We start from the raw sequence: 27,205 nt of genomic DNA, 5'->3' as shown, positions 1-27,205 counted from the left end.
AATAACTATATATATATTCATTAATATTTATTGTTTTTTTTTTTTGTATTTATATTTTTTATATAGCTACTAAAAATAGTTTAATATTTTCGTGCATTTATATCTTGACATTGATAATAAAAGTGAATGAAGAAAAGCATATAAACAGATAGATAATAATTTATTCATTCTCTAGCAACAATTTAGCTTGGGATTCAGAATTAATTTAAATCAAAGTAACACAATGTAGTTTTTTGATTAATTTATTATAATACTTGAGATTCAATAACAATGTCAAGGAATGTTCTTATCAGTCTATTTTCATACAATCATTATAAACAACCTACACCTTATTTTGAATACAATATCATAAATAATTTCTTTACCTCTAGATAATTATGTACAATTTCTTTTTAATTAATCATTTTAGTATAATATATTAATATGTAGCATTTTTTTACAAGGCTTGGAGAATAAAAACAAATTAAATATAACTTTTATCATATAAAATGAACATCATTGCAGATAATATAGTTTTAATATAATAACATTATGTTATAAATTACTAATAAGTTATTTAATTTTATATAAGACATCAAATCACACTTATATCAAACATATTAACAATTTTTTTTCCCAGAATATTAAAATTATTTACAAGGATAAAAGCTATATATACCATATGACAAAGTCTATGTAAATAATACATATGAATCCATATAGTTGTTTAAGGATAAATACCAAGGCTCGATCCAGGGGAGCACCAATCGAGTAAATGCTTAGAACGGCAACACAAGTTCACAGCAAGTTAAATAGCAAATCATAAATGATGGCAAATATTCATTTTGCCTGTGGAGCCAAAATAGCTAGAACAGGCATTGGCGACTACAATCTTACTCAAACTTTCAATTCCAATATCAGAATGACTAGCATACATACATTTCTTTATTCATATCAGCTTCAGACTTGAAAAATGTTTTCATTTCACAATATAAACATCAGAATTATAAATGTTGTGGACGAAGCAGCAAAAAAATTATTAATGCATAAACAATAATACAATTCATACAATGAATGACATGTCCATATGTCACAAATACATTTAGCCATAAACAATATTTTATGAAAACCTATTTATTGCTATTAACGGTCAACCGTCGTTCATTTATCCTGCTCTGGACATATTTATCGGCATACAATCGCAATTTTTTTTTTAATTTTATTATCACAAAAATACAGAATTATAGAAATTATGTTTCAAAAACCACGTAGGTTTATATTAATACTTTTAATTATTAATTAATTAAAAGTATTAATTTATATAATTAGTAATTTATTAGAAACAATAGAAATTACACTCATAAAAATTGCTTTTCATGGCCTGGCCAAGTGTGTACATGACCAAATATATTTATTATGTGGAATGCGCAATCCTAATCAACAAATATGCTGTGTTGTGTAGTGTAAAACGAAGATTTATAAATTTATAATTAATTCAAATAAAAGCTTTATAAATATTAAACATTTACGGCTCACATATTGCTAACATTAATACACGAATAGAGATCGTCCGCAAATATCACGCACCTCGTGTGTACACCGCATTAGAAATGAATTAGCCACTAATCACCGCTACAAACTTAAGATTCATGTATAAGATAAAATTAATTTTATATTTGTTGCCTATATGTTAAACTGCAGTCAACATCAGCAACGTTGATAGACACCTATAGATCTATCAATAATCATCAATCACTATTGCGTACATACATACTTATATAGCTCAATAATATTAACGCGGGAATTGAATAAACATAATAAAGCTCAATTTAGTTTAATATATACAATAGGATGTTTTTTTTAACAACACAAGGGGCAAACAAGCTTGCGGCTCACGTGATGGTAAGTGACTACCGCCGCCTACGATCACCCACAACACCAGCGGCATTGCAGGTGTACTGCCGGCCTTTTAAAAAGGAATATACTCTTTTTTTGAAGGTTACGTTGTCGTATCTGTTCGGAAGTATTGCTGCTGGAAGTTGAATGTACTAAGTATAGAGAATTTTTTTTTTATACAAGTTAGAATGGCAAACAAGCTGACGGCCCAACTGATGGACAGTGGAACCGTCGCCTATAGACATGAGCAGTACCATGGACATAACAGTATACTGTTTCGCCCATGATAACCCCCCCTCCCCCATGTGTTACCATTCCTGAGGACTCAGATGTTATTCCTCTGTACCCAGTAAATTCACGCCATATCCCACCTTTCAAACCGAAACACAGCCATGCAAATACAACTGCTTCACGATTGAAACACGAATGGGACAGAGGTACCCAAGCAATCGACTTTTGTACAAAGTCTCCCTCTGAAATTTGAATATCTTAATGTGGTCACCAATGTTTCAATCAATCTTTTAATATAGCCAATGGTTTAATGTTGGCTATATGAAAAGATGCTGCGAAGAGATTTCTTCTAGCGATTCTTATTCTAGCCCATATATGATTCTAGCCCATTCTTTTCTCTATGTGAAAATATAAGTAAAGTTGACAATAATACTTCAAACATTCGTGCTTATAATTATTATTATGTATTACTTCATTATATTTTTCTACATAAAAAGGTCTTATCAATTTAGCAGATCAAATCGTCACCAGGTGGAAGCAGTTTGTATACGAGGGTGTATCAATAAGGGGGTAGAGGGTAAGCGACGTTGTTACACCTGGGTCGGTGAGGTAGCGGCGCAGAGCGTTGATGCGGGCGAGCGCGGGCGGGGGCGGAGCGCTAGCAAGCCGGGTCGGCCGCTAGCGGAGCGCCCGCGGGCGCCAGCAGCTGCCGCGTCGACGACGTCGAGCTGTACGAGTCGCCCGACGACCGTACGCTCGACTGGCTAAGTGGCGTTCCTAAAAAAAAAAATAATTCACAACATTAGTTTCAACGTGTGCTGATAGAGGAAGTCACTACTTGTTTTCAATCCCAGGATACTATAATATGAAAGCGAGACAACTTTTTTTAATGAATGATAATGGAATGGTAACCCCATCTGCACTGGCGGGGCACCAGTGAGGGATGACAGATGAAGATGAAGATAGCGCAGACGGGGCTACCATACCATTATCACCCATTAAAAAAAAATTTTAACTTAGTTCTAAATTTAAAAAACTCTTTTTTATCTGAAAGGATATACTTGCAGATTGGTACCATAAAACTTTAATCAAAATCGGTTTAGTGGTTTAGTTTTAAAATCAAAATAACTGGTTTTTTGTTACAATTGAAGTAAGTTTTTTAGTTACTGATTTTTTTTTTTATACAACTTAAAATGGCAAACAAGCTGACGGCCCACCTGGATGGAAAGTGGTAACCGTCGCCTATAGACAAGAGCAGTACCATGGACATAACAGAGTACGAGTATACTGTTTCGCCCATGATACCCCCCATGCGTTGCCATTCCTGAGGACTCAGGTGTTATTCCTCTGTACCCAGTAAATTCACGCCATATCCCACTCTTCAAACCGAAACACAGACATACAAACACAACTGCTTCACGGTTGAAACATGAGTGGGACAGAGGTACCTAAGCAATCGACTTTTGTACAAAGTCTCCCTCTGGTAAATGTCTCTCTCCATCTGATGTGATTACATTTGTAAATATTTCATATATTTATTATGAACGTGATATACCGGGCAGTGAGGTGACATGGTGCGGCAGGGCCCAGCGTTGCGGGGCGCACTCCGCTACGTTGTTACCATTCTCCTGCAACAGGCATAACATACACGAATGTGGCATATTTCACTTCATTGGCTTGAACAACACTCCCCAATAAATTATAATAGACACAAGTACTATTGGGAAATGTTTTAAAATAATAATCTATAATATGGCAACACAAAATACAATGATCTCTCACAGTTACATGATAAAATGAATGCGCAAATTATAACACAATGGAAGCGTAAACTAACTGCTGAACCAAACTTCATTGCCTATAAAAAAAAAAAGTGCATTTCTAAATAAAATGTTGACGTAGGTAAAAAAAAAAAAGCTAGATTCACATTTAACGGATCTTCCGCGACGGAACGCCCAATCATTTTTAGAAAGATCATTTTTAGAAGATTTGTTGCTAATTTGATGGATCACAATGAAACGCTCTTTAGACGTTTCGCGCGTCCAACTTCCGTTCTGATCGTCTATTTCAATAGAGCTTAATGTAAAAGTAAACAAAGAAATAATTGACTTAACCATAGACAGTTTGCCGATACAAAAAAAAGTTGATTTACCGATTCAATTTATCGATTTATTAATTTGTTAAAACTTATTTTCTTTGTTATTATTATTAGTTTTTATCCGCAAATTCGTCCGAGTGAATTCCACACAAAAAAAAGCTTACTCGTACGTTTTACTCTATCCCAAATAGCATATGTATTTGGTTAAGCCGTTAAGGCGCTATAAGGTAACAAACAAATAAACTCGCTTCTATATTTATAATTTGATACCGAATTATTTTATTAAAACAATGTTTCTGTGATAATTTGAACAAAATTGGTCACCTTTACATTAAGACCTAAATGAAATAGACTATAATACAATCCGCCGCACTCGACGGACGGTCCGCGGAGACTGACGTACAAGACGATCGACGGCGCGGAAGATCCGCGCTGGAATACCCGCTAATAATTGAAATATAATGGCGAATGCGAGCAGAGGCGGCGAGTGACGTCACAGATGGGCGTAGCGGGCGCGTTGCAAACACACGGACTTACGAGCTTGTGCTTAGGTACGGTCAGTATGGTCGTGTTGGTGTCCTCGGGCGTGAAATAGTCCGAGTCGTCCGCCACCGCCGGCGACTCGGCGCCCGGCCGCGGCTCGGGGCCGCTCGCTGCGTGCGTACGTACACTTCGTTATGTATATTGCGTATGTACATGTCATTCATTGTACCAATTTTTATTATTAATATATTAATTTACAAAAATTCACATCTCTCTTAAGGAGAGGAGATGGCAAACGAACCCCCGGCAGAAGCACAGTCGGCCGGGGTTCAGGGCTCCAGGGAGAGAAACCGGCGTACAATGCGGGCAGAATCTAAGAGCACCGCTTTCTGCATCTTTCCCGGGAGTGAGCCGCCTCGGAATCCCACCCGTCTGAGATGTTGTTCCAGACTGGTTGGGATAAGACCGTTCACCGACAAAACGATTGGAATGATTTCGGTGGACGTCATTATTATTATTATTTCAGCCGTTAAATGTCCACTGCTGGACATAAGCCTTCCCCATTAGGTGAGTTTTGCCAGTAGTTGCCACGCTTGGCAGGCGGGTTGGCAACCGCAGTGAGGCTTTTAGAGATGTTTTAAGGGGGATGCTGCTGCCCATCCCTCGCCCAACACTGTACCAATACTAAGCAGAAATCCACTAGGTATTTATTATTATAAATGATTATCGTTTTTTTATAACACAGAGTGCAAATGAGCATGCAGCTCAGATGATGGTAAGTGACTACCGCTACCCATGAACTCCCGCAACACCAGAGGCATTACAGGTGCTGCCAGCATTTTAAAAAGTAACATGCTCTTTTCTTGAAGGTTATGATGACGTATTGTTTTTTTTTAATACTGGATACATGAAAAATGAAAATTTATTCCATAATTAGGTAATTTACAGTCAACCTTAAAAAGCTGAAAGGGGCCAACAGAATAGAAGACATTTTGGTATTGATAAAATTCAACTATTTTTGGAGATACTCAATTTCTATACAATAAGGTCACGTGATCTATTTAGTATTCAAACAGACATTTGTTTCATTGACATCTTGTGCACACAAACTCGAGTGTTTGCTTGGTAAGAGCATGTTTGTTATATTTCCTAGAAAGTGCAGGTACAGTGAAACAAAATTTTATATAATCTATTTTTTCATAGATCGTAGACGCGCCCGGTGAAACAAATAATGGAGAGATTTTTCAATATAATCATCAATTAGAATTAAAAAATTTGAATCTGTAAAAATCTTGGTTTGTAAAACTTTTTATTAGGGATAATATTGTTTCGGAAGCATCATAGCAGGTAAATTAATCGTATGAGATAGTAGTCAATAGCTGGTAAGATATAAATAAGCAATATTGGCCAAATTAAATTCGCTTCAAAATTATGATATTTCGGAAAACCATCGCGGTACGACATTACGAGGCTTGATTGGTTTTTATTTTGCGGAATATAAATACTATGTGAGTAGTACTATGTATCAAATAATAGATATGGTCGAAACAGGCAAAAATATGATTCAGCTTTTTCACTATTGTATTCGTTTTAACAAACGTTTTATTAATAAAAGTGTTAATAAACATCCCATTTATAACAATTCCGTTACCAAAATATATTATGTATGACACAAATTAATACAGTTGCTATCCCTTTCATTCCTATACGAATCAGACAAGATTTATATTGTTATTATTAATTAATCAGTTTTAGTATATTAGAAAAAGGTTATTATTTTCTTAATTACAGGGACTGATACTGAGTTATTCAATCTTGACCATTTTTAAAATTTACTAATTTTAAACATATACAAACTGTTTATCCATTTCTAAAATGAGCGTATTTTAGAGAGATAAATATTTGTCATTAATTGTTTATAATTACTCCTCTCCATCCAAAGGTTGCCTGGAAGAGATCGCTCTTAGCGATAAGGTCGCCCATTGTTTTCTCATTGTGATTATTTCTTGTAATTATTTATATTTTTTAATAAGTTTACTATTGTAATCTTTTGGAGGTAACAATAAAGAGTATCTATCTATCTACATTATGATTAGACCAAGTCACGATTTGATAATAAATATAACAAATTATGCAATTTTTGAGGACCAATATTCAGTATCAGTCCCACTGCACTGTGAAGGGTTGGTTTGAACAAGTGTGTACTGACAGTTGTGCGGGTGGTCGGGCTCGTCGGTGTCGGTGTCGTCGATGTGCGCGAGCGCCGGCGCCGACAGCCGCAGCGCGCCGCACGCGCCGCTCGCCGAGCACGCCGAGCACGCCGAACACGCCGAGCACGCCGAGCACCCACGCGTGCCAGCGCTCGTCGGGCACGGCGATGTGCGTAGGCTGCTGCTTTTCAATACCTGTTATCAAGGGGGTAATGGATTGTTAGTAATGGGGTCTAATGAACCTACTGCTAACAATACACCCTATCAGGCCGACTTCCACGTGGTTCCCCTGGAAACCATCGTGAACAATTCTTGTTGAATTTGTCACGATGGGCTAACTGATCTCCTTCATCCTCACCTATCATCCCTCACTGGTGCCTCGCCGGTGTATACCGATAGCGCGGGCGGGGTTACCATTCCATTATCACCCATTAAAGAAAAAATACCTGTTATCATAGGCGTATTTAATGAGGGGTCAGGTGGATCATGCCCACCTCAGGATACAAGTGGGGTTTATAACTATGCACAAAAACATATCTGAGAGTGTGTAATGCCCCTTTTTCAACCATTCCTGGAAAATAATCTTAAAAATACGTGTTATGAAAGTGAATTAGCACGAAAGACACTTTTAGGAACAGCCATAAGAATACTGCTGAATTAAAAAAATCTTGACTCATTAATAAAAAGAACAGGTGAGAGGTTACTCACCCCATTGGAAGGCAATTGAGTAAGCAATGGAGAGAGTCGCTCGGCGTCGCTGTCCGGCTCGGCGTCCGGGTCGATGTCCGGCTCGCCGTCAGGGTCGACGTCATGTCCGGCGTCCGGGCGGCCGGCGGCGGCCGGCGAGTGGTCCGCACGCAGCGAGCCCTCGTCCTCCGAACACGAGCCGTCCTGCGCCGACCCCACGTCCGTCGGATACTCCAAGCTTAAAGATGACTGGAACAAACAAATTACAAGAGAATTAAACTCAGATACGGAAGATTGAAAATGTATTAGAAAGTTAATAAATGTGAACTTTTATGATGAACACGAGTATGTTTAGATATTTTTATTATAAAATTACCTTTAATTTGAATGGAATAGAATTAAACAAATAAGATAATATTATTCTAATCCTTTTGGACAAAACTGTAAGTTGCAGTTTGTAATAGACATTTTAATATTTGTTCGCGACATTATTTGTATATATCGTAATTTATAGTTGTTAAGTCCTAGTTAATCGTTTTGTATTCTGTTATTTTATATAGATTTACATAGATTTAAGATAGTGTAAGTTAAATAAAGTATTCCTTTGCGTGTTGTCATTATTACCTACGAATAGAAATAGAAATTGTAACAATAAATAGAATTAAGAACTTGTAAATTGCAATAAATAAACGCTATAGAGTACCGATCTGAAGAGACACGCGTCTCGTTCTTTCTCGCCCCGTCCCGCTCGCGCAGATTCGCTAACGCGAGTTGGAAACGTTATCATGCGAGCGGGCGGGTATAAAGATAGGCCGCCTCTCGTCGAGCGGCATTTTGGATCGGCCAGCAGTCGAAGCGACAAGAAGGAAAAGTTTGGCAGCAGCTTGGCAGCACTGAAGACACATCGCAGCAGCATCACCGCTTCGGCACCGCTACAACACCTGCGTGTGCGCCGCCGCAGCAACTCGACCGAGCAGCACCGCGGCAGCGCCATCGTACTATCAACGCGGCTTCACCACCTTGTGCACCACCGTACCAGCTCCACCGTGTGCACCGCCGCACTAGCACCACCGAAGCAGTAACATCACGTGCGCCCCGCCATCGCCTCAACGTCGCACCGCACGGATCCAGCAGACTCACCGTAGCCAGCACCAAGGAGAGAAGACGTTGTCTGGTGCGTTTGTTGTTGCAAACGTACCAGGCAACGAACCGGCTGTCATCGGAGCGGACAGTTTTGACAAGATTGAAGTCCATCCGGGGATAGGCTTCCCCAGAATGAAAGGATCGCGGACGACTGCTTGAGAGGACGACCTGTGAAGCAGAAGGAAGGGAATCCGAAGGATTCGGAGAATGCCGAGCCCGGCCAGGCGGCCGGACGAAAAAGGCCCTTATCAGGGCCACAGTGTACCAGTGTACAGTGTACCATCATCGCAGGGGGGGGACCTACCACCGCTGCTCCTCTCCCCGCGCGCGCCCGTGCGCAGCGCCCGCGATCAGCGATCTCCCCCGCGGGGGAGAGAGCGCTCCCGCTCGCGCGCCGCGCATCGCACCACAGAGACGCCGAGCGTCTCCCGCGCCGAACCAGCCGCGCCGATCCGCGGCCACGCGAGTGCCACCACCTCTCGCGCCGGTTTGGGCGACGCCGATGCCCAGCGCGCCCCGCAGGCCGCGTCCGCCGCGAACCGCACGATAGCCGTCCCCCACCCTCTCGCCGCCGAAACCGCCGCACACAGTGCCGCCGCCGCCCACACCGACACCGACGCCGTACCCATGTGCAGGGTACAACAAAGGACAACAGCAAGACCCGGAAGCGCTGCCGATGTCCCGATGTCTCCAGCATCACCACCGGACACCGACACCACCACCACCGCTCCGAGAAAGGGTGCAGGCGATTTGCCCGCCACTGGGCGGCCTCTACCTCCGTCCGGAGCCGCAGGCCCCTCCGTAATTTCGGGCGGGGGTCCGCGCGTCGGTTTGTCACCGAGATCAACATTAGAGTGCGACTCGTTGATCTTGGGACAAGTGCTGGCGACGGACCTTTTGTCCCAGGGGATGAAGGAGAGGATTGCGGCTCTGGTCGGGGACGAGGCGGCCCGGTTGGAGGGCCAGCCGACGCCACCCGTAGAAGAGATGGAGCTGGCACGAGACATGGGCAGATCGTTCATGATCTCGTCCACTAGACCGGTCAGGCGACCCCGAAGCCCAGAGACCGAGGAGGAGGGGTACAAGCGCCCCTGTCAAGAGCCCTCCCCACCGCTACAGCCCACCCCCCTCGCACAGAGGGACCCAAGACTGAGACCGAGGGACACGCAGTTTGCCGGTCCAAGAGAAAACATTGTGCCAGCTCCCTCTTATGCAGAGGCAGCCAGAGCGCCTACTCCACCGCCTGGGACATCGGCAGGGACGCCCAGGAATCCAGGAGCGCTGTCGCAAGCTACCGCAGCGCCCCCTCCCCCCCGCGAGGCGAAGAAACAGAGAGTCCCGCCGCTCATAGTGGAACATCTGCCGGATTGGGTGCGTCACTTTCGCACTCTGAAGGGCAGACTGAACTACGCCCCTAACGCGCGCCCCTACGGAAAAGGGGTGCGCTTTACGCCCAAGTCGGAGGAAGAGTACCGCGTAATACAGCGGTACCTCTCCGACTTAGAAAAAGAAGAACACATCAGCTGGTTCTCCTACCAGCTGCCGGCAGAAAAGAGTGTGAAGGTGGCCATCCGCGGAATACCAGCGGACACACCCGTCGAGGAGATAACCGAAGCCCTGGCGGAGCTTGGACATTGTCCAGAATATGTCCGCCAGATAAAAGCCCGCCAGGGCCGCCCGGGGTGCATTTTCTACGCACAACTGAAGCGCACCCCGGCGACCATCCCCGGCATCTATCAAACAACAGAACTGTTATGCATGCCGGGGATAAGAATCGAAGCCTGGAGGGGAAAAAAAGGCCCGGCACAGTGCCATAGGTGCCAAAGCTTCCGGCACTCCTCGCACGGGTGCCACAGAAAACTTGCCTGCGTCCGCTGCGGCGAAGAGCACACGGCGCGCGACTGTCCGCGCCCCCGAGAAGAGCCTCCGACGTGTGCCAACTGTGGGGACAAGCACACGGCAAACAGCGTCTCCTGCCCGGTCTTCAAGAGGGAGATAAGAAACCGAAAGGCAGGAGCCACTGCCAGAACTCGCTCCAGATCAACGCACAAAGACCGCACAGTCCCCACAGCCGCGGACAGGGGCAACCTAATGGCCCCGGCCAATCCGGCAACAGAGCGGTCGCGGAAACCGCCTCAGAAGAGGAGAAAGAGGGGGAGGAAAAGCAGAGGCAACAGCGACAAAAAGAAAAATGCTTCCGGGTCCGCGGAGCAGGCCCCCGCACGCAGCATCTACACCACACGCCCGCCAGCGGTCGCCGCCCTCGATGCTGACGCGACAACTGATGCAGCAACTGCAGCCCCAACAAAAACCGCCGCTGCCGTACCTACAACACAGGCAGTACAGACACAAGTCGCCAGCAAGGGGAAGATGGCGAAGCGTGCTAAAGAAACCAGCACCTCCACCACCACCACCACCACCACCACCAACACAAGCACGGCAGACATGGTGAAAACTATGCTCACCATCCTGATGGAGGTGCTACTTGCGGTGCAAGCCGGATCGGACCCAGTACCGGCGATCACCGCAGGAATGGCGAGGCTGTCCAACACTAAATGGGACTAAGATTGCTGCACTGGAACGCGGACGGGGTCCGCAAGAAGACAACCCTGCTCCGGACGCTGCTTATGGAGTACCGTGTCGACGTGTGTCTCATTTCTGAGACACTACTGGGAGCTCTCGACACACTCCGCATTCCAGGATACCATGCATACCGACAGGACGAGATTACGGACGGCCAGAAGGCATATCGCGGGTTGGCTGTCCTGGTGAAAAGGAACGTAGTGCATCAACCGCTCCCCCGGGTGAATCTCACATCCATGTACGCACTCGGTGTCGAGCTATGCGTAGATAGAAGCCCCATCCGTGTGTTTGCAGTATACAAACCACCACAGAACAGGATTGCAGCTGCAGACGTCGCCGTCATCTTCGATTCGCAGCTGCCCACTGTCGCCGCAGGCGATTGGAACTGCAAACACACGGCCTGGAACTCCAACAACGACACGCCAGAAGGAAAAGCACTACTAGGGATAGCTGAGAGAATGGATATCACCGTGCTCGGCCCTGAGGTTCCAACTCACTATCCCTACATTTCAGCACATGCTCCAGACGTATTGGACTTCGCCTTATACAAAGGACTAGACAGCCAACCGACGCAGGAAGTCCTCCTCGAGGACATCCAATCCGACCACCTGCCGGTGTGCATGGTTATTCCACAAACACCGACATTCCTGACGCCGCGCCTCCCACGCCGTCGGATCGACTGGGTGAAATTCAGGGACTCGATGGAGCACAACACGCCCATGATGGCAGTCTCAACCTCGTCTGAAGTCGAAGAACTCGCTGCTAACCTGTCAGTCTCCATACAGCACGCCATGGACATCGCAGCGCAGCCGGGACTTGTAACAAGGACCCGCGAGTGGATCCCGGCTGCCACCAGGATGAAACTAGAAGCGAAGCGCCGATTGCGTAGGGACTGGCAGTCGACACGTTGCCCCACCCTCAAGACGAGGTTGAACAAACTCGCCGAAGACATCAGGCGAGACATTGAGTCCCACAGGAAGGAAAGCTGGGATCGATTACTGGAAGACGCCGGCGACGACTGGAATAGCATCCACCGCCTATGCCGCCGGCTGTCCCAATCCCAGCCTCCGGTCCGACCACTACTGGCGAGCGATGGGACGCCGAGATACCGTGCAGCAGACCGTGCGGAAATCCTAGCCGAACACCTAGAACGCCAGTTCCAGCCGAACCCGGTTACCGATACCGAACATGCTGCCATGGTAGTCAAATACGTTGAAAACTACCTGGCTCCGCCACTAGCGCCACACGAAGACCCGGTGGTGTTTACGCCGGGACAAGTGCAGCGTGAATTAAGAAAAACGAAGCCTCGGAAGGCCCCCGGCAGCGATAATATCACGAATACGGCATTGCACCACCTGCCGCCGCGCACTATAGCGGCAGTTACACGCCTGTACAATGGTATTATGCGCACAGGGCATTTCCCAAACACATGGAAGATAGGCAAAGTTATCACGCTGCCTAAGCCCGGTAAGAACGTATTGAAACCGGAATCGTACCGGCCAATCACGTTGTTGCAGCATGTATCGAAGGTGTTTGAGAGACTACTTCTCAAACACATAAACACATACATCAAGCCCAGAGAAGAGCAATACGGGTTCAGAGCTGAGCACTCCACCACCCTGCAGCTGATCAGGATACTGCACACGTTCACAACGGCCATCAACAAGAAGGAAGTCGCCGTAGCAGTATTCCTCGACATGGAGAAAGCTTTTGACAGGGTCTGGCACGACGGTCTGCTGTACAAGTTGGCCACCCAGACAGAAATGCCAAGAAGGCTCATCCAAGTGGTGGCCTCATTTCTCAGGAATCGTCGGTTCATGGTGGCGGTTGAACAAACCTGTTCGGGTGAGCGTCCCATCCGAGCGGGCGTCCCGCAAGGCAGCTGCTTATCGCCTGTGCTTTATGCGCAGTACACCGACGACATCCCAACCACGGAGCAGACTACACTGGCGCTCTACGCCGACGATGCAGCCTACGCCGCGACGTCGCTCAACAATAAGCACGCGGCGTCAAAACTCCAAACGGTATTAGATGCCCTGCCAGAATGGCTGGGAAAATGGCGCCTGTCGGTGAACGTGCGCAAGACACAGGCGATCACAGCCAACATGAAAAGGACGCCACCACAGCTACGCCTGCTCGGTTCCCCGATCGAGTGGTCCCGCACCGCCACCTACTTAGGGGTGGAAATCGACCGCCGGTTGACTTTCGGAACGCACGTCAAGAAGGTTCGCCAGAAGGCTAGAACAGCCAGGCACCTGCTGCGTCCGGTACTCGTCGGAAACCTCCCTCTCCAGATGAAGACGGGAATTTATAAAACGTACATCCGCCCGCGTCTAACTTATGCCGCGCCGGCGTGGTACGCATTCGTCAGCAAGACAAACAGAAGAGCATTAGAAGCACAACAGCACCTGACGTTGCGTACCCTGACCGGTGCGCATAAGTTCGTCAGAAACGCCACCCTGGAGAGGGACCTCAAAATCCAGCCACTGGACGCACACGTGAAAGAACTAGCGACTAGACTGTTCCAGCGCGCGGACGCATCAAAATGGGACCACCTCAGAGGCATAGCGCCTCTGCACGCTAGACCGCCGGAGATGAAGCCATACGCGCGCGAACTCACCCGCTCGCGCGAAGCAGAAGAAGAAGGCACGGTCCCATAGTGTAGAAGCGCGTGGCGCCGTCGTCATGGGCCGCTCTTGCGCTGGCAGTTTGCCGGGCCTCCCCCCCTGGGGTCTCACCTGGCAGGCGAAGACCGCGCCGACCGGCCCAGACGGCGCCAACAGTCTACAAGTGAACCTTAGTGCGTTCCTATGAAAACCACCGGCAAGTACCACCCCCAACTACCCTGCACATGGTAATGTGCGGCGAGAGACACCAGCAGAAGGGGGCCAACGCCCCGGGCTGCTATACCCCCCACGTCCCCTTTATACGGCTACGTGCGGAGAATACCTACGAGCGGCATTCGCTTCCGGGCAGCGACGCACTACACTCGAGAAGAAATAGGACAAGAAGAAAAATACTCTCTTCAGACGGTACCGGAGGCTTCAGAATAGTAATCCCTGTGTTTCACTCCAGCCTGAACCAACGCCCCTACAGTCCACGCTCACCGTACGGCAGTCCACACCGCACATCGTGGTCCTTCGAGAAGCCGGATTGCTGGAGGAACACCGTTGGTACATCGAGAAGCCGGATCGCTGGAGGAAGACCATTCTGAAGCCGGATCGCTGAAATGCCGACTACGAGAAACATGAAGTCGTCGCAACAAAAAATCGCCGTCACCGAAGCCACAACGTCCGCCGCCACCACGTCGACTACGGCCGCCGGAACGCTGTCCGTCGCTGCCACGCCGTCCGTTGCTGCCACCACGTCGTCTGCGGCTGTCAGAACGTCATCTGTCGCTGCCACGTCGTCTACCGCCGCCACCACATCGACTACGAATACGTCCGGCGATACGACGACCACAGGAGCCACGGAGACTACCGAAGCCACAGGAACGACAGAGGAGACAGCAAGGAAGAAGGAACCGAAGCACGGCACGGCACGCACGGTTCGCACCACGGCCTCGCAGAAGAAGAAGGCTCTGGCCAAGGCACGGGAGGAGCTACTTCGAAAGGAGGTGGAATTGGCCGCTGCACGTGTCGCCGCCCTGGAAGCCGAATCGGAAGACGACGAGGAAATAGAAGACGACGACGCTACCGTCAGAAGAGAACGAACGTCGGATTGGGTTCATCGAAGCACGCTGGCACTCACAATGGAGCCGCATGTACCAGAGATAGAAGAAGTCACCGGCAAGCGTCAGGGGTTCGTCCCATCGAGACCCGTTGAAGAGGATTCGAGAGCGCCGCCGCCACAGCCGAGCAGCGACGCACTTCACCGGGACCACGCACGCCACGTTGACCCACATGCCGCCATGCCTACGATAGCAGCAGCGATGCAGTCGATGAAGAAGGAAGAACCGGTGCTGAAAGTGGGCATCGATTGTAATGAGTTTGCGATCGCCATGCAGATGGCCGCTCGCAACATACTGCCCTCCACAGCGTCAAGAGTCACCGAGTTGCCAGTCTTCAATGGATCGTCGAGCGAGTGGTTACCATGGAAGATGGCCTATGAAGAGAGCGCAAGTCAACTCACAGAACAAGAGAACCTAGCAAGACTGCGCAGAAGTTTGAAGGGGGCCGCAAAGGACGCGGCACGCTCCCTATTCGTCGGGTCTACGACCGCAGAAGAAGTAATGAAGATGTTAGCCGCGAGGTTCGGCCGCCCTGGAGCACTCGTCACAGCCGAACTGAACAAACTCCGCGCGCTACCACGACTCTCGGACAACGCAAGAGACGTCTGCCTCTTCGCAAGCAAGGTGCAGAACGTCGTCGCCACGATACGAGCGCTGAACAAGAGTCACTACCTCTACAACGAAGAAATAGTGAGAAACGTCACAGAGAAGATGCCGTCGGTACTACGCTTCAAGTACTACGATTTCGCCAACGACCAACCGGAGGGACAACCGGACCTCATAACACTCTCTCAGTTCCTGCAAAGGACCGCCGCACGATGTGGAAACTTCGCCCCCGCCGAGGAGATACCGTCCGAAGACCGGCGGGAGTCCGCTCCTAGGAAGACGGCGAAGACATACACGACGCAAGAGAAACCCGCTACACCACCGTGCCCGATGTGTCGACGAGAGGGACACGCTCCATCGGACTGCAAGACGATGAAGGAAGCAGACACATCGGCGAGATGGGAGTTAGCGAAGACTCATAGGCTGTGTTTCCGTTGCCTCAAAGTGAGAAGATTTCGCCACGCCTGCAAGAGCAAGAGATGTGGAGTAGATGAGTGCACGCAGACTCATCACCCTCTGCTGCACACCACGCGACAACAGCCGGAGAATGAAGTAACGACACACGTCGTCGAGGACAAGTCCGCCGCAGTCACCGCATCGGCAAGGGAAAACGACAAGATCGCGTTCCTGAAGATCCTGCCGATACGAGTCACCGGTCCCACGGGAACGTGCGACACCTACGCGCTACTGGACGACGGGTCGACTTGCACCATCATCGAGACGACGGTGGCGGAGCGAATCGGTGCTACGGGTCCCCCCGCACCATTCTACATGGAAGGTGTGGCCGGGGCACGGATCAACGCAGCTCAATCGACGCGTGTTCACTTCAAGATCCGCGGGCGGAATTCACAAGAATACACAGTGGGGGCACGGACGATGGACAGACTGCAGTTATCACCGCAGTCGGTACCGCGCAGCGTCATCAAGGGCTGTCCACATCTACAAGACATAGAGAGGGAGTTGGTCTACGAAGAGGGCAAACCGACGGTACTGTTGGGGCAAGACAACTGGCACCTACTGCTGGCCCACGAAGTCAGAAGAGGATCCGACACGCAGCCGGTCGCATCACTCACCGACCTGGGATGGGTACTGCACGGTACGAGTCGCGGCAGGACAAGACAGCAGGTGCACAGAATCAGCCACATAGTGACGACACATGAAGAGGAACAATCAATGGAAGAAATGATGAAGCAACATTTCGCGCTCGAATCGCTGGGAATCGCACCGAAGAGGTCTTACAATGAAGAAGAACATCGCGCCCTACGCATTTTAGAAGAGAAAACTCGTCCGTTACCGGCGGGAGGATACGAGACGGGGTTACTATGGAAGAAGGACGACCCTGTGCCGCCGGACAACTACGAATCGGCAATGCGACGTCTCCAACTGGTCGAAAGGAAACTCGACAAGAATGAAGAAATTAAGAAGAGGTATGAACAACAAATGGACACGCTACTCAAGAACGGGTATGCTGAAGTCGCCCCGCCACGGAGTTCCCAACGGGTGTGGTACCTGCCACACTTCGCCGTCATCAACCCGCAGAAACCGGGGAAACTGCGGATCGTGCACGACGCAGCAGCCAAGACGAAGGGCATCAGTTTGAACGACATGCTGCTGCCGGACCCCGACTTACTTCAATCGCTACCGGGGGTCCTCATGCGGTTCCGGCAACGACGGGTGGCAGTCACGGCGGACATAAAGGACATGTTCATGCGGGTCACCATACGGGAAGAAGATAGGGACATGCAACGGTTCCTGTGGCGAGGAGATCGACGAGAGGGTCCACCTGTGGAATATAGGATGAAGAGTGTCATATTCGGCGCAACATCGTCACCGTGTACAGCGATCTACGTCAAGAACAAGAACGCAGAACAGTACAAGGAAGAGTTCCCGGAGGCAGCAACGGCGGTGGTCATAAACCACTACGTCGACGACTACCTCGCCAGCTTCGACACGGAAGAGCAAGCCGTACGCGTCTCAAGACAGGTCGCACAGATCCACGGTCGAGCCAACTACTATCTCCAACGGTGGGCGTCGAACTCGCATCAAGTGCGCGCCGCGTTCTCCGACACCGGCGGGGACAGCGTGGTACAACTCGACGCGGAGAAGATACTGGGGATGGTATGGCGACCTTCTGAAGACACCTTAGGCTTCAACTTCAACGGACACAAGCTTCCGCCACAGATAGCTAGCGGGGAACAGACGCCGACGAAGAGGGAAGCGCTACGAGCAATCATGTCGCTGTTCGATCCACTGGGCCTCGCCACTCCCATCACCATACAGGCGAAGAAGATATTGCAGGAGACGTGGCGTACCGGTATCGACTGGGACACCGAGCTGCAACCACGGGAAGCGGACGCCTGGCGGAGCTGGATGGACCACGTGCGACGGCTGTCCGCGCTGGAGGTGCCGCGGTGCTACCCGGAGGTAGCCACGGCCGATACAGCGGAGCTGCACACATTCGTCGACGCCAGCTCGGACGCGTACGCCTGTGCCGTGTACTGGCGGGCCGTAAGCGCGACCGGCGAGGTCCACGTGTCGCTGATCGCGGCAAAGGGACGAGTGGCCCCACTCAGCAAGGTGACCACGATACCGCGACTGGAGCTGCAAGCGGCCGTCCTCGGGTGTCGCCTATCGCGCACGGCAGTCGAAGAACACGACCTGAAGCCCGCTCGCCGAGTATATTGGTCGGACTCACGCACCGTGCTCGCATGGCTACGCACCGGTCCTCGCGCATACAAGCCGTTCGTCGCACACAGAGTCGCCGAGATCGTCGAAGAAACGAAGACGAACGAGTGGAGATGGATACCGACGCGACACAACGTAGCAGACGACGCCACACGCGACCCACCGACGGACTTCGGCTCGCAGCATAGATGGTTCCGTGGGCCGGACTTCCTGTACCTTCCCGAAGAGCAGTGGCCGCGTGAAGATAGTACGAGCGACGATAGTCAAACGGAAACGGGAGAAGAACGCGTACACAAGCTACAGAACGCGACGCAGTTGTCTATAGCATTACCCGATCCGTCACGTTTTTCTAATTGGTTAAAACTTGTTCGCAGTTCAGCACGGGTGTTGCAGTTCATCGACCTCCTGCGACCGACCAGTCAACGCTGCACCGCCATCCGAAAAAGAAACAAGAAGAAAGAGAGCGCCGACCCCACTTGGACCCGCACGAAGAAAGTCGATAGAGAGAAGATGAAGATGAAAATCAAGAACAGCAATAGTCCATCTGTGTGTTTCATCCCCATAGACACACACTACCTAGATCGCGCGCGACGGCTATGGATTCGCGCGATGCAACAAGAGGCGTTCGGCAACGAAATCGCAGCATTGAAACATGGAAAACAGCTGCCGTCATCCAGTCGACTCATACAGCTGTCGGTCGTCATAGACAACGACGACATTCTGCGACTTCGATCGAGAATAGCAGCCGCCGCCGATCTGTCAGCCGAGCAACGAGAGCCCCCGTCGTCGACGGAAACCACACCTGGGTGCGCCTATACATCGCATGGGTGCATCGGAAACTTCACCACGGCGGCTTCGAGATCACCACGAACGAGGTGCGACAACACTTGTGGGTGTTGCGCCTACGACACGCCGTCCGCAGTGAACTGAAGAGGTGTCAGCTGTGCCGCCTACGAAGAGCAAGACCGGCGCAGCCATCAACGGGCAACCATCCACATAGCAGGTTGGCGCATCATCAACGACCGTTCACGTTCACCGGCCTAGACTACTTCGGGCCTATGACCGTGACAGTGGGCCGCACTCACCAGAAACGATACGGAGTGCTCTTCACCTGCCTAACGACGCGCGCAGTCCACCTAGAAATCGCCGGCAGCCTCAGCACGGACTCCGCCATAATGGCCCTGCGGCGCTTCATAAGCCGCAGAGGGTGTCCCACGGAATTATGGTCCGACCAAGGCACCAACCTCAAAGGTGCTGACGTCGAACTGAAGAAAGCAGCCGAGGAAGCCATCCAAGAAGAGTCATCAGTTCATTTCATCCGGTGGCGCTACATTCCCCGAGCGCACCCTTCATGGGAGGTGCGTGGGAACGGCTGGTGCGTAGCGTGAAGACCGCACTAGCCGCTACGTTGAACGAGCGGGCGCCCAAGGAAGAAGTCCTCCACACTCTGCTGGTCGAGGTCGAGCACACCCTCAATAGTCGACCGCTAACCCACGTGTCAACATCGGCAGACGACGACAGCGCCCTAACCCCCAATCACTTCATATTGGGCGGTCCATCGCGCGTCCCACTGCCAGGCAGCTTCACAGAGAGCGACGCGGCGGGACACAAGGAGTGGCGTGCCAGCCAAAGGCTAGCTGACTGCTTCTGGAACCGGTGGGTGAAGGAGTACCTACCCGAGTTGCAACACCGGCGGGAGCCCCGAGCTACACACGGAGCCATCAAAATGGACGACCTGGTCCTGATAGCTGATGGGACCTTGCCTCGCAACACGTGGCCGCGAGGCGTGGTGGTGGCGACCTACCCTGGACCAGACGGCGAGATCCGAGCAGTCGACGTGCGGACGAACAAGGGCATCCTACGGCGACCCACTAAGAAGCTGATCATACTGCCCACATCGACATCGAGCGACGCGAACACGAGTTAACTCCAGCTACGAGAGCTGCGGCGGGAGATTATGTTCGCGACATTATTTGTATATATCGTAATTTATAGTTGTTAAGTCCTAGTTAATCGTTTTGTATTCTGTTATTTTATATAGATTTACATAGATTTAAGATAGTGTAAGTTAAATAAAGTATTCCTTTGCGTGTTGTCATTATTACCTACGAATAGAAATAGAAATTGTAACAATAAATAGAATTAAGAACTTGTAAATTGCAATAAATAAACGCTATAGAGTACCGATCTGAAGAGACACGCGTCTCGTTCTTTCTCGCCCCGTCCCGCTCGCGCAGATTCGCTAACGCGAGTTGGAAACGTTATCATGCGAGCGGGCGGGTATAAAGATAGGCCGCCTCTCGTCGAGCGGCATTCGCTTCCGGGCAGCGACGCACTACACTCGAGAAGAAATAGGACAAGAAGAAAAAATACTCTCTTCAGACGGTACCGGAGGCTTCAGAATAGTAATCCCTGTGTTTCACTCCAGCCTGAACCAACGCCCCTACAGTCCACGCTCACCGTACGGCAGTCCACACCGCACAATATTTAATTTTAAAAGTTCCTAAAAAATTGTTCTATTTTGTTTAATTTCTTTTTAATATAAGAAAGACATTTTTTAAAACTCTTAGGCAAATGAGCAGACAATCTATCTGATGAAAAGTGGCTACGATCACCCATAACCACCTGTAATACACAAGAAATTGCTTATGCATTGCATTTAAATGTGACAATTTTTTTTTTTAAATGCTTCATATTATATTGCAAGGGGAAAACTGGACGCGGAATCAAAGAATTATAAGTTGAACACTTATAATTCTTTGACAGCAGTATGAACATATAACCTACAGACAGGTTATAATTAAAAAACAACATGTAATGACTTACTTTGGAGATTTTATCAGTGCCATTTGTATTCTTGTGGTTGTAGAGCAGGGGACTATTGGCAGCGGTTTTCTCCTCAGCGCGCTTGGCCTCCTCCTCCCGCGCCAGTAACACCGACATGCGGAACTGCAATATCAATATACAATACTTTATAAATAAAAAAAAAAGTGAATTTAATCGTGAACAAACCAGCAAACTATTGGAGGAAGGGATTGCTAGTAATGCGGACTGCCAGTTTCATTACTAACAGTACACCCTGTCAGGTCGATCTCCACGTGGTCGCCTCTAGAAAACATCGTGCTGAATTCCAGGTGTATTCATCTTGATAGGCTAACTGATCTGCCTTTCCATTCTCACCTATCATCCCCCATTGACGCCTGACCAGTGTATACCCCTAACACAGACGAGGTTACCATTACATTATCACCCATTAAAAAAAAAAACAGTAAACCATAGAACACAATAGAATAGAATTTTAAACCACTGAGGTGGCAAACAAAAAACGGCCTACATGATGGTAATTAGTTACTGTAGTCTATGAACTTCTACAATGCCAAGAGCATTACATGCCCGTTGATTTCTTCAGGGTGGGCCCTGAAGAAATCTCTACTATTATTTTGAAAAAACCCATGCTGTAATCTCTTGGAAGAATCTCGACAGGGAGCTTATTCCATAGCCTAAGCATTCATGCAAGAAGACATCTCTGAAATCACGTTGTACTCGACCATCCAAGCTCTTATGTATGGGAGTGAACTCCCTGCTGATGATGAGTTGTACGATTATGTTTTGCAACATGTTTATGACGTCTTAGAGGATATACGTCATAAATAACATTGGCATTAATGATTTTACTGTTATACAATAAAGTTATAATTAAAGTTCAGAATATCAATAAAATAGAATGAATAATAATAATAATAATAGTCACTCATGGGAACAAATACAATATATTTATGATTACTTTATATATTAATAAAATTATAATTTTAAAAAATTCATTCAAATTATAAATAGTATTTTCTAATATTGTTTTAATAATAATTTGAATTTATTATTAGATAGTTCTTTTAGATTTTTTGGTAAATGATTATAAACTATAATAGTCATATTTTTTACCAGAGGGAGACTTTGTACAAAAGTCGATTGCTTGGGTACCTCTGTCCCATTCGTGTTTCAACCGTGAAGCAGTTGTGTTTGCATAGCTGTGTTTCGGTTTGAAGGGTGGAATATGGCATGAATTTAGAGGGTACAGAGGAATAACACCTGAGTCCTCAGGAATGGCAACGCGTGGAGGGTATCATGGGCGAAACAGTATGTGTGTGTATTATTATGTCCATGGTACTGCTCATGTCTATAGGCGAAGGTTATTACTTTCCATCAGGTGGGCCGTCAGCTTGTTTGCCATTCTAAGTCGTATAAAAAAAATCTTAGGTCTAGTAGCGATTTACCTCAGGTGTGACCGCGTGCGCCACGGACCTGTCGCGGGCGCTTTTGATGTCATCCTTGGAGCCACTCTTGGCTTTCCTACTGCCGCTACTGCCCAGGCTTGTGGACGAGCTGCGCTCCAGGTTGCAACGATTTAATATTTCCGCCGCCTGGTAATTTCAAAGTTTTAATTTGTTATATGAAATCTATTCAACATAAGTGTTGAGAATAAAGTAAAAATAAAGGCAGCTATACATAGGTCTATACTATAATGAAATAGTAAGGATCGAAATTAATGTTTGTTTTGCTATATTATAGTGAGTAAATAGTGCGGGTCCTGTAAGGCGGTGACGGTATCACTCGCGTGATGCCTACGTAGTAGTGTCTATGTCAGTCGTGCGGTCCCTACGAGCTAGTTTCGGTGTTGGTGTCGGTTGAGTAGTACCTGCGAGGCGGTGTCGGTGTCGATGTCAGTCGCGCGAGCCCTACGAGGCAATTTCGGTATTAGTGTCCAGTCGCGTGATACCTGCGTGTGGTCTCGGTGTCGGTCACGCGGTATCTACGAAGCGGGGTCGGTGTATATCATGCGGTTCCTACGAGCCGGTTTCGGTATTGGTGTCAGTCGCGTGATACCTGCGAGGCGGTGTCGGTGTCGGGGCTGGCGATGGCGGGCGCGTGGCGCGGCGCGGCGGGCAGTGCTCGCGCGGGGTGCGGCCCGTTGAGCGCCTCGAGCAGCGACACGGGCTCGTAGCCGGCCGGCACGTGCTCCAGGCCGGCCGGCGGCGCGGCGCCGGGCGCCGGCGCGGCGGCCGGCTCGGCGGCACGCTGCAGCGCACGAATCTGCAGCAGGGCGCGGAACGGCGCGCGGCAGATGGGGCAGTTGTTGGCCTGGTAGCGCAGCGAGTCGGCGCACGAGTTGCACAGGCACAGGTGGCGGCACGGTAGGATCAGCGTGTCGCGCACGTCGCACATGCAGATCACGCACTCCGACCCGCCGTCCTCCGTCTCCTCGTCGGAGCTCGGCTGTTACGGGACAATCGCTTCTGGTGAGTGAAATGAATTTTCACTACTTGTGACTTATCCAACTCCTCACAAGAACTACTAATTGTGTAACTTATTATGAAAGAAATAAACTATGATATAAGCACTGTTATTTAAAAAAGTACTGTCGCGTCAAACATTCCAAATATATATCAGCTAAAAACATACCTCAATGGCTATTTATTTAATTTAAAAATAATCTGTAACTGTGACAAATGAAATGCTTTCAAGCCTATCAGTGTAATTGAAAATTAAAAACAGTTGCATAAGATTGATTGATCACTTGATAAATTAATTAATACTTTAAATTAATTGTTTACCTTGGTATCCAAATTCTTATTTTCAATGCCGTATATTTCCTGCAGTAGGTAGCACAGTCCATCCACAAACAGTTTTTGCTTCAGTGCCTTTAGCACATATGTGCCATCTGAGTGCTTCTCTACAACTGCTATTGTAGTGTGTGATTGTCGTATTTCTAAACATTAAGAAAACAAATTAAAAAAATTTCATATATGCATATCAATTACTAATATATAAAATGGAAAAGTTTGTTTGAACACACTAATATCAAGAATTACAAGTTGGATTTGCAGAATTTATTTTGTATTAGATAGCTAATTTTTTCAGAAGTGGTTAGTATATTGCAGCGCCGGTTCTCACCCTGAACCTTTGATTCTCTGAAAATTATAAACCTATAAAAATATAGTCTTATTCCCAATGGTGTAACTATACCATCTGTGTGTCATGGCAAATTCATCAGACAGGACCCTTAGATTATGTAAATAAAAAAAAATTACACCACTGCTTATTCCATAAACATGATTGAATTATACATGTGAACATATATATATGTAATTTATATAACTTACCTTCCTGTCCCTCATCAACAACACAGTAAATAGCAATGGGAATAATCTCCCTATCAGCATTGTATAGCAGATCCTCCTCTGGATGTTTGGATGGATCAAAAACATGTGAGATTTGACAGAACTGCTGGTTGGCGCCTTTTTTGTAATGATATGTTTGTGATGTCATTGTAGAGTCACGTGGGTAATATCTATGGTCATAAAAACATATTACCTATTTTAATGTTTTATTTTCATTATACTTAACCACACCATTATATGTATGTATGTATATTTTGCCAACTTATGAAGATCACTACCAAACCAAATATAAAATACAAGAGACAGATTTTAATACATTTGTTTCATTGCAAAAATGAGTAAAGAGCAACAAACAAACAGCTTTAACAGGCAACTGTTTAGACAACATTGTTTCATATTCTCAATAAAGAATTACTCTTAAATCTATTACTAATTAAAATAAATAGCTTACAGAAAACTCTCTAAAATATGTCTAAAGTATAAATGATGTAGGATTTATACTCACACAACTCCTGCTGGTGTCACTTCCTCAGTGCAGAAATAAAAAATTGTTATAGCACATCTAGCATCGCAGTCAAATGTGAATTCAATGTTGTAATATGTCCCCTTTCCATTACTATCAGCTGACTTCATCACTCCATCGCTGATTTTGTTGTCTGCTAGCTTTCCAACTGGCTCAGGGCATCGTACAAATCTCAGAGACTCTTTACGAATGTTCACAAGACTTTTAAGGGTCTTAGTTGGTTCATTTGACTGTGGTGGTGGATAAGGGAACTAAAATAATAAATATTGATATGTCAGCAGATATTATAATAATAATTAGACATTATATACTAACTTTGACATTTATTCTTCCATTTTTTTTTTCCTTTCTTATAAAAAAAAAATATTTAAAAAATACTAATGATGATATATATATATATATAAATCAAATATTAAAAAATAAATAAATAATTAAAAACATGCTTACAGGTGTAGGCCGGCTACCAAGAAAATTTAAGTCGGCATTCTCTCCAAATAAATAAGCTTCAGGCTGTGGAGTATCAAATCTTTCACCACCCATTATGAAATGGCTGCCAAAGTAATTACCTGCAAATTGGAACAATATCCTTGAAAGTAGCGATTCATAGTTTATAATTTCTAAATAGGAAGATTTATGCTTTTCCTTACATAGAACTTTCATCATTTCATTGATTCAATTTAGATTTTATGAAAGATTTGTAGTATTACTGATTGAAGATTTAATGCTCCGATTTCAGACAAAATACAAAGGCAAACGAAGATATTTACTTACCCGATCGAGGAGGATATTTATAGGCATGATTTGAAACCACATCAGCTTCTTCGACACCAGCATTTTGCCTACTTGTTAATGCACCCATTTTTTTCCCTTTAACAATCCGTACTGTATTTAAATGAAATAGATAAATTAATTTCTCAATATAGTCACATCTAAAAACTTGTGTAGAAAAGAAATTGTTTTTATTGAAGTGAATTATTGACAGCAAAAATAACAGAGTAAATAGATGAAGAGAATAACAAATTTTACAAAATGTGACTGAGAGATGAAGTTGTCAGGATATTTGACATAAGCAATGACTGATCAATGCTGATTGATGCTGATCAATATTAATTTTTTTTTATGACAAGGCTGTCACAAGTGAAGATAGCTAAAACTTGAAAGGCGAAAGAAATTTTAATTAAAAAGTACATTTCCAAAATAATTTTTATTCTAAAATTAAATAATACTATGAACTAAATTTAATGTCTGAAGAAATTTTAATCGGACAATTAAATGTAAAATATAAATAATTGACAATTAAAGACACTGACTTCATGTAATTAACAGCAGTATTTGATTTAAACTAAAACTAAAGACTAGGCAGCATGTTCATTGAACTTATGAAACAAACCTTATCAAAAAAAGTTTTTTTTATTTTACTTGTCACTTACCCTTATACTAAATAAAATGTAAAGAAGTCCTGTAACCGTATTCTCATTTACGCAACAAGCGAGAATCTTTCTTAGTCTATTTGACGGCTCTGGGTAAGAATTATTTACAGCCACTGTAGTCGATTCTAAAGCACATAGATTAAGATAGTAAAATCCTAAGCACAATTGAACATAGGTCTCCCTAATAGAGTGTTACACGAAAGTAGCAGTCTATGGTGGAATACGACAGTTCAACATATTTAAAGTTTCAATTTAAATATGATGTGACCAAAATGATATCTTTGTAAAATATAGCATTTGTGCTAGTTATACTTTCTCTACACTAAATTAAACTTGTGATAATTTTTATATCATTTGTTACAAAATCAGAAAAACATTTCTAGCCTAATCATATACTTAATATAACGTACTTAGTTTACTTAAAACTATTCCCACAAAATAGTTATTTTAAGGCTCAGTATAATTAATTTTATAGTACTTCTTAACGTTTAATTACTGATGATATATGCTGTAACAGTTTTATTAAATAATTAAATTGAAATTGTAGAAATTCCTGAATCTTCTATCCTTAATCTATCTCAAACCAAGTTCGCAAGTTCATGGTGTTATTTTTAATTATTAACAAAAATTATGTATACCAAATAGTACCCAAGTATTTATAATTTCAAACTATTGTTTGGAAAAAATAAACTGTTATAAGAATATTAATCGTTTGTATGAAATTAAATGACGATGTTGAATTTGT

The 27,205-nt window shown here is 46.3% G+C and overlaps 1 protein-coding gene across 2 annotated transcripts; it reads right to left on the bottom strand.

The window, feature by feature from the left end:
• Positions 1-226: 226 nt before the first annotated feature.
• On the bottom strand, positions 227-26,064 carry LOC113520953 (E3 ubiquitin-protein ligase MGRN1). Of its 2 annotated transcripts, XM_052901803.1 has the most exons (13): positions 25,802-26,064; positions 25,478-25,596; positions 25,013-25,281; positions 24,490-24,677; positions 23,941-24,095; positions 23,213-23,602; positions 22,603-22,749; positions 21,158-21,280; positions 7,606-7,833; positions 6,897-7,092; positions 4,742-4,857; positions 3,662-3,734; positions 227-2,883 (listed from the first exon to the last, which is right to left on the bottom strand). In XM_052901803.1, exons 1-13 carry the CDS (start codon positions 25,887-25,889, stop codon positions 2,765-2,767), a joined length of 2,211 nt encoding a protein of 736 aa, XP_052757763.1. In that variant the 5' UTR covers positions 25,890-26,064; the 3' UTR covers positions 227-2,764. The 2 variants fall into 2 exon arrangements, 1 of the variants encoding a protein (XP_052757763.1); XR_008253670.1 differs by lacking the exon at positions 4,742-4,857 and having other exon boundaries at positions 2,815-2,883; positions 25,802-26,063.
• Positions 26,065-27,205: the final 1,141 nt, after the last annotated feature.

This window comes from Galleria mellonella, unplaced genomic scaffold (genome assembly GCF_026898425.1).
Source record: "Galleria mellonella isolate WM207_F2 unplaced genomic scaffold, CSIRO_AGI_GalMel_v1 utg103, whole genome shotgun sequence".
Classification (NCBI taxonomy): Eukaryota; Metazoa; Arthropoda; class Insecta; order Lepidoptera; family Pyralidae; genus Galleria; species Galleria mellonella.
Note: the sequence above shows the minus strand (reverse complement) of the source record. Positions and strands in the feature narration are given on the sequence as shown.

Coding starts and splice junctions, on each gene's coding strand:
- LOC113520953 (XM_052901803.1), bottom strand. CDS start 25,889: ATGGGTGCATTAACAAGTAGGCAAAATGCTGGTGTCGAAGAAGCTGAT. Junction 25,282..25,477: donor TTGGTAGCCGGCCTACACCT/GTAAGCATGTTT, acceptor TTATTATTTTAG/TTCCCTTATCCACCACCACA. Junction 3,735..4,741: donor CCGTACCTAAGCACAAGCTC/GTAAGTCCGTGT, acceptor TGCCTGTTGCAG/GAGAATGGTAACAACGTAGC.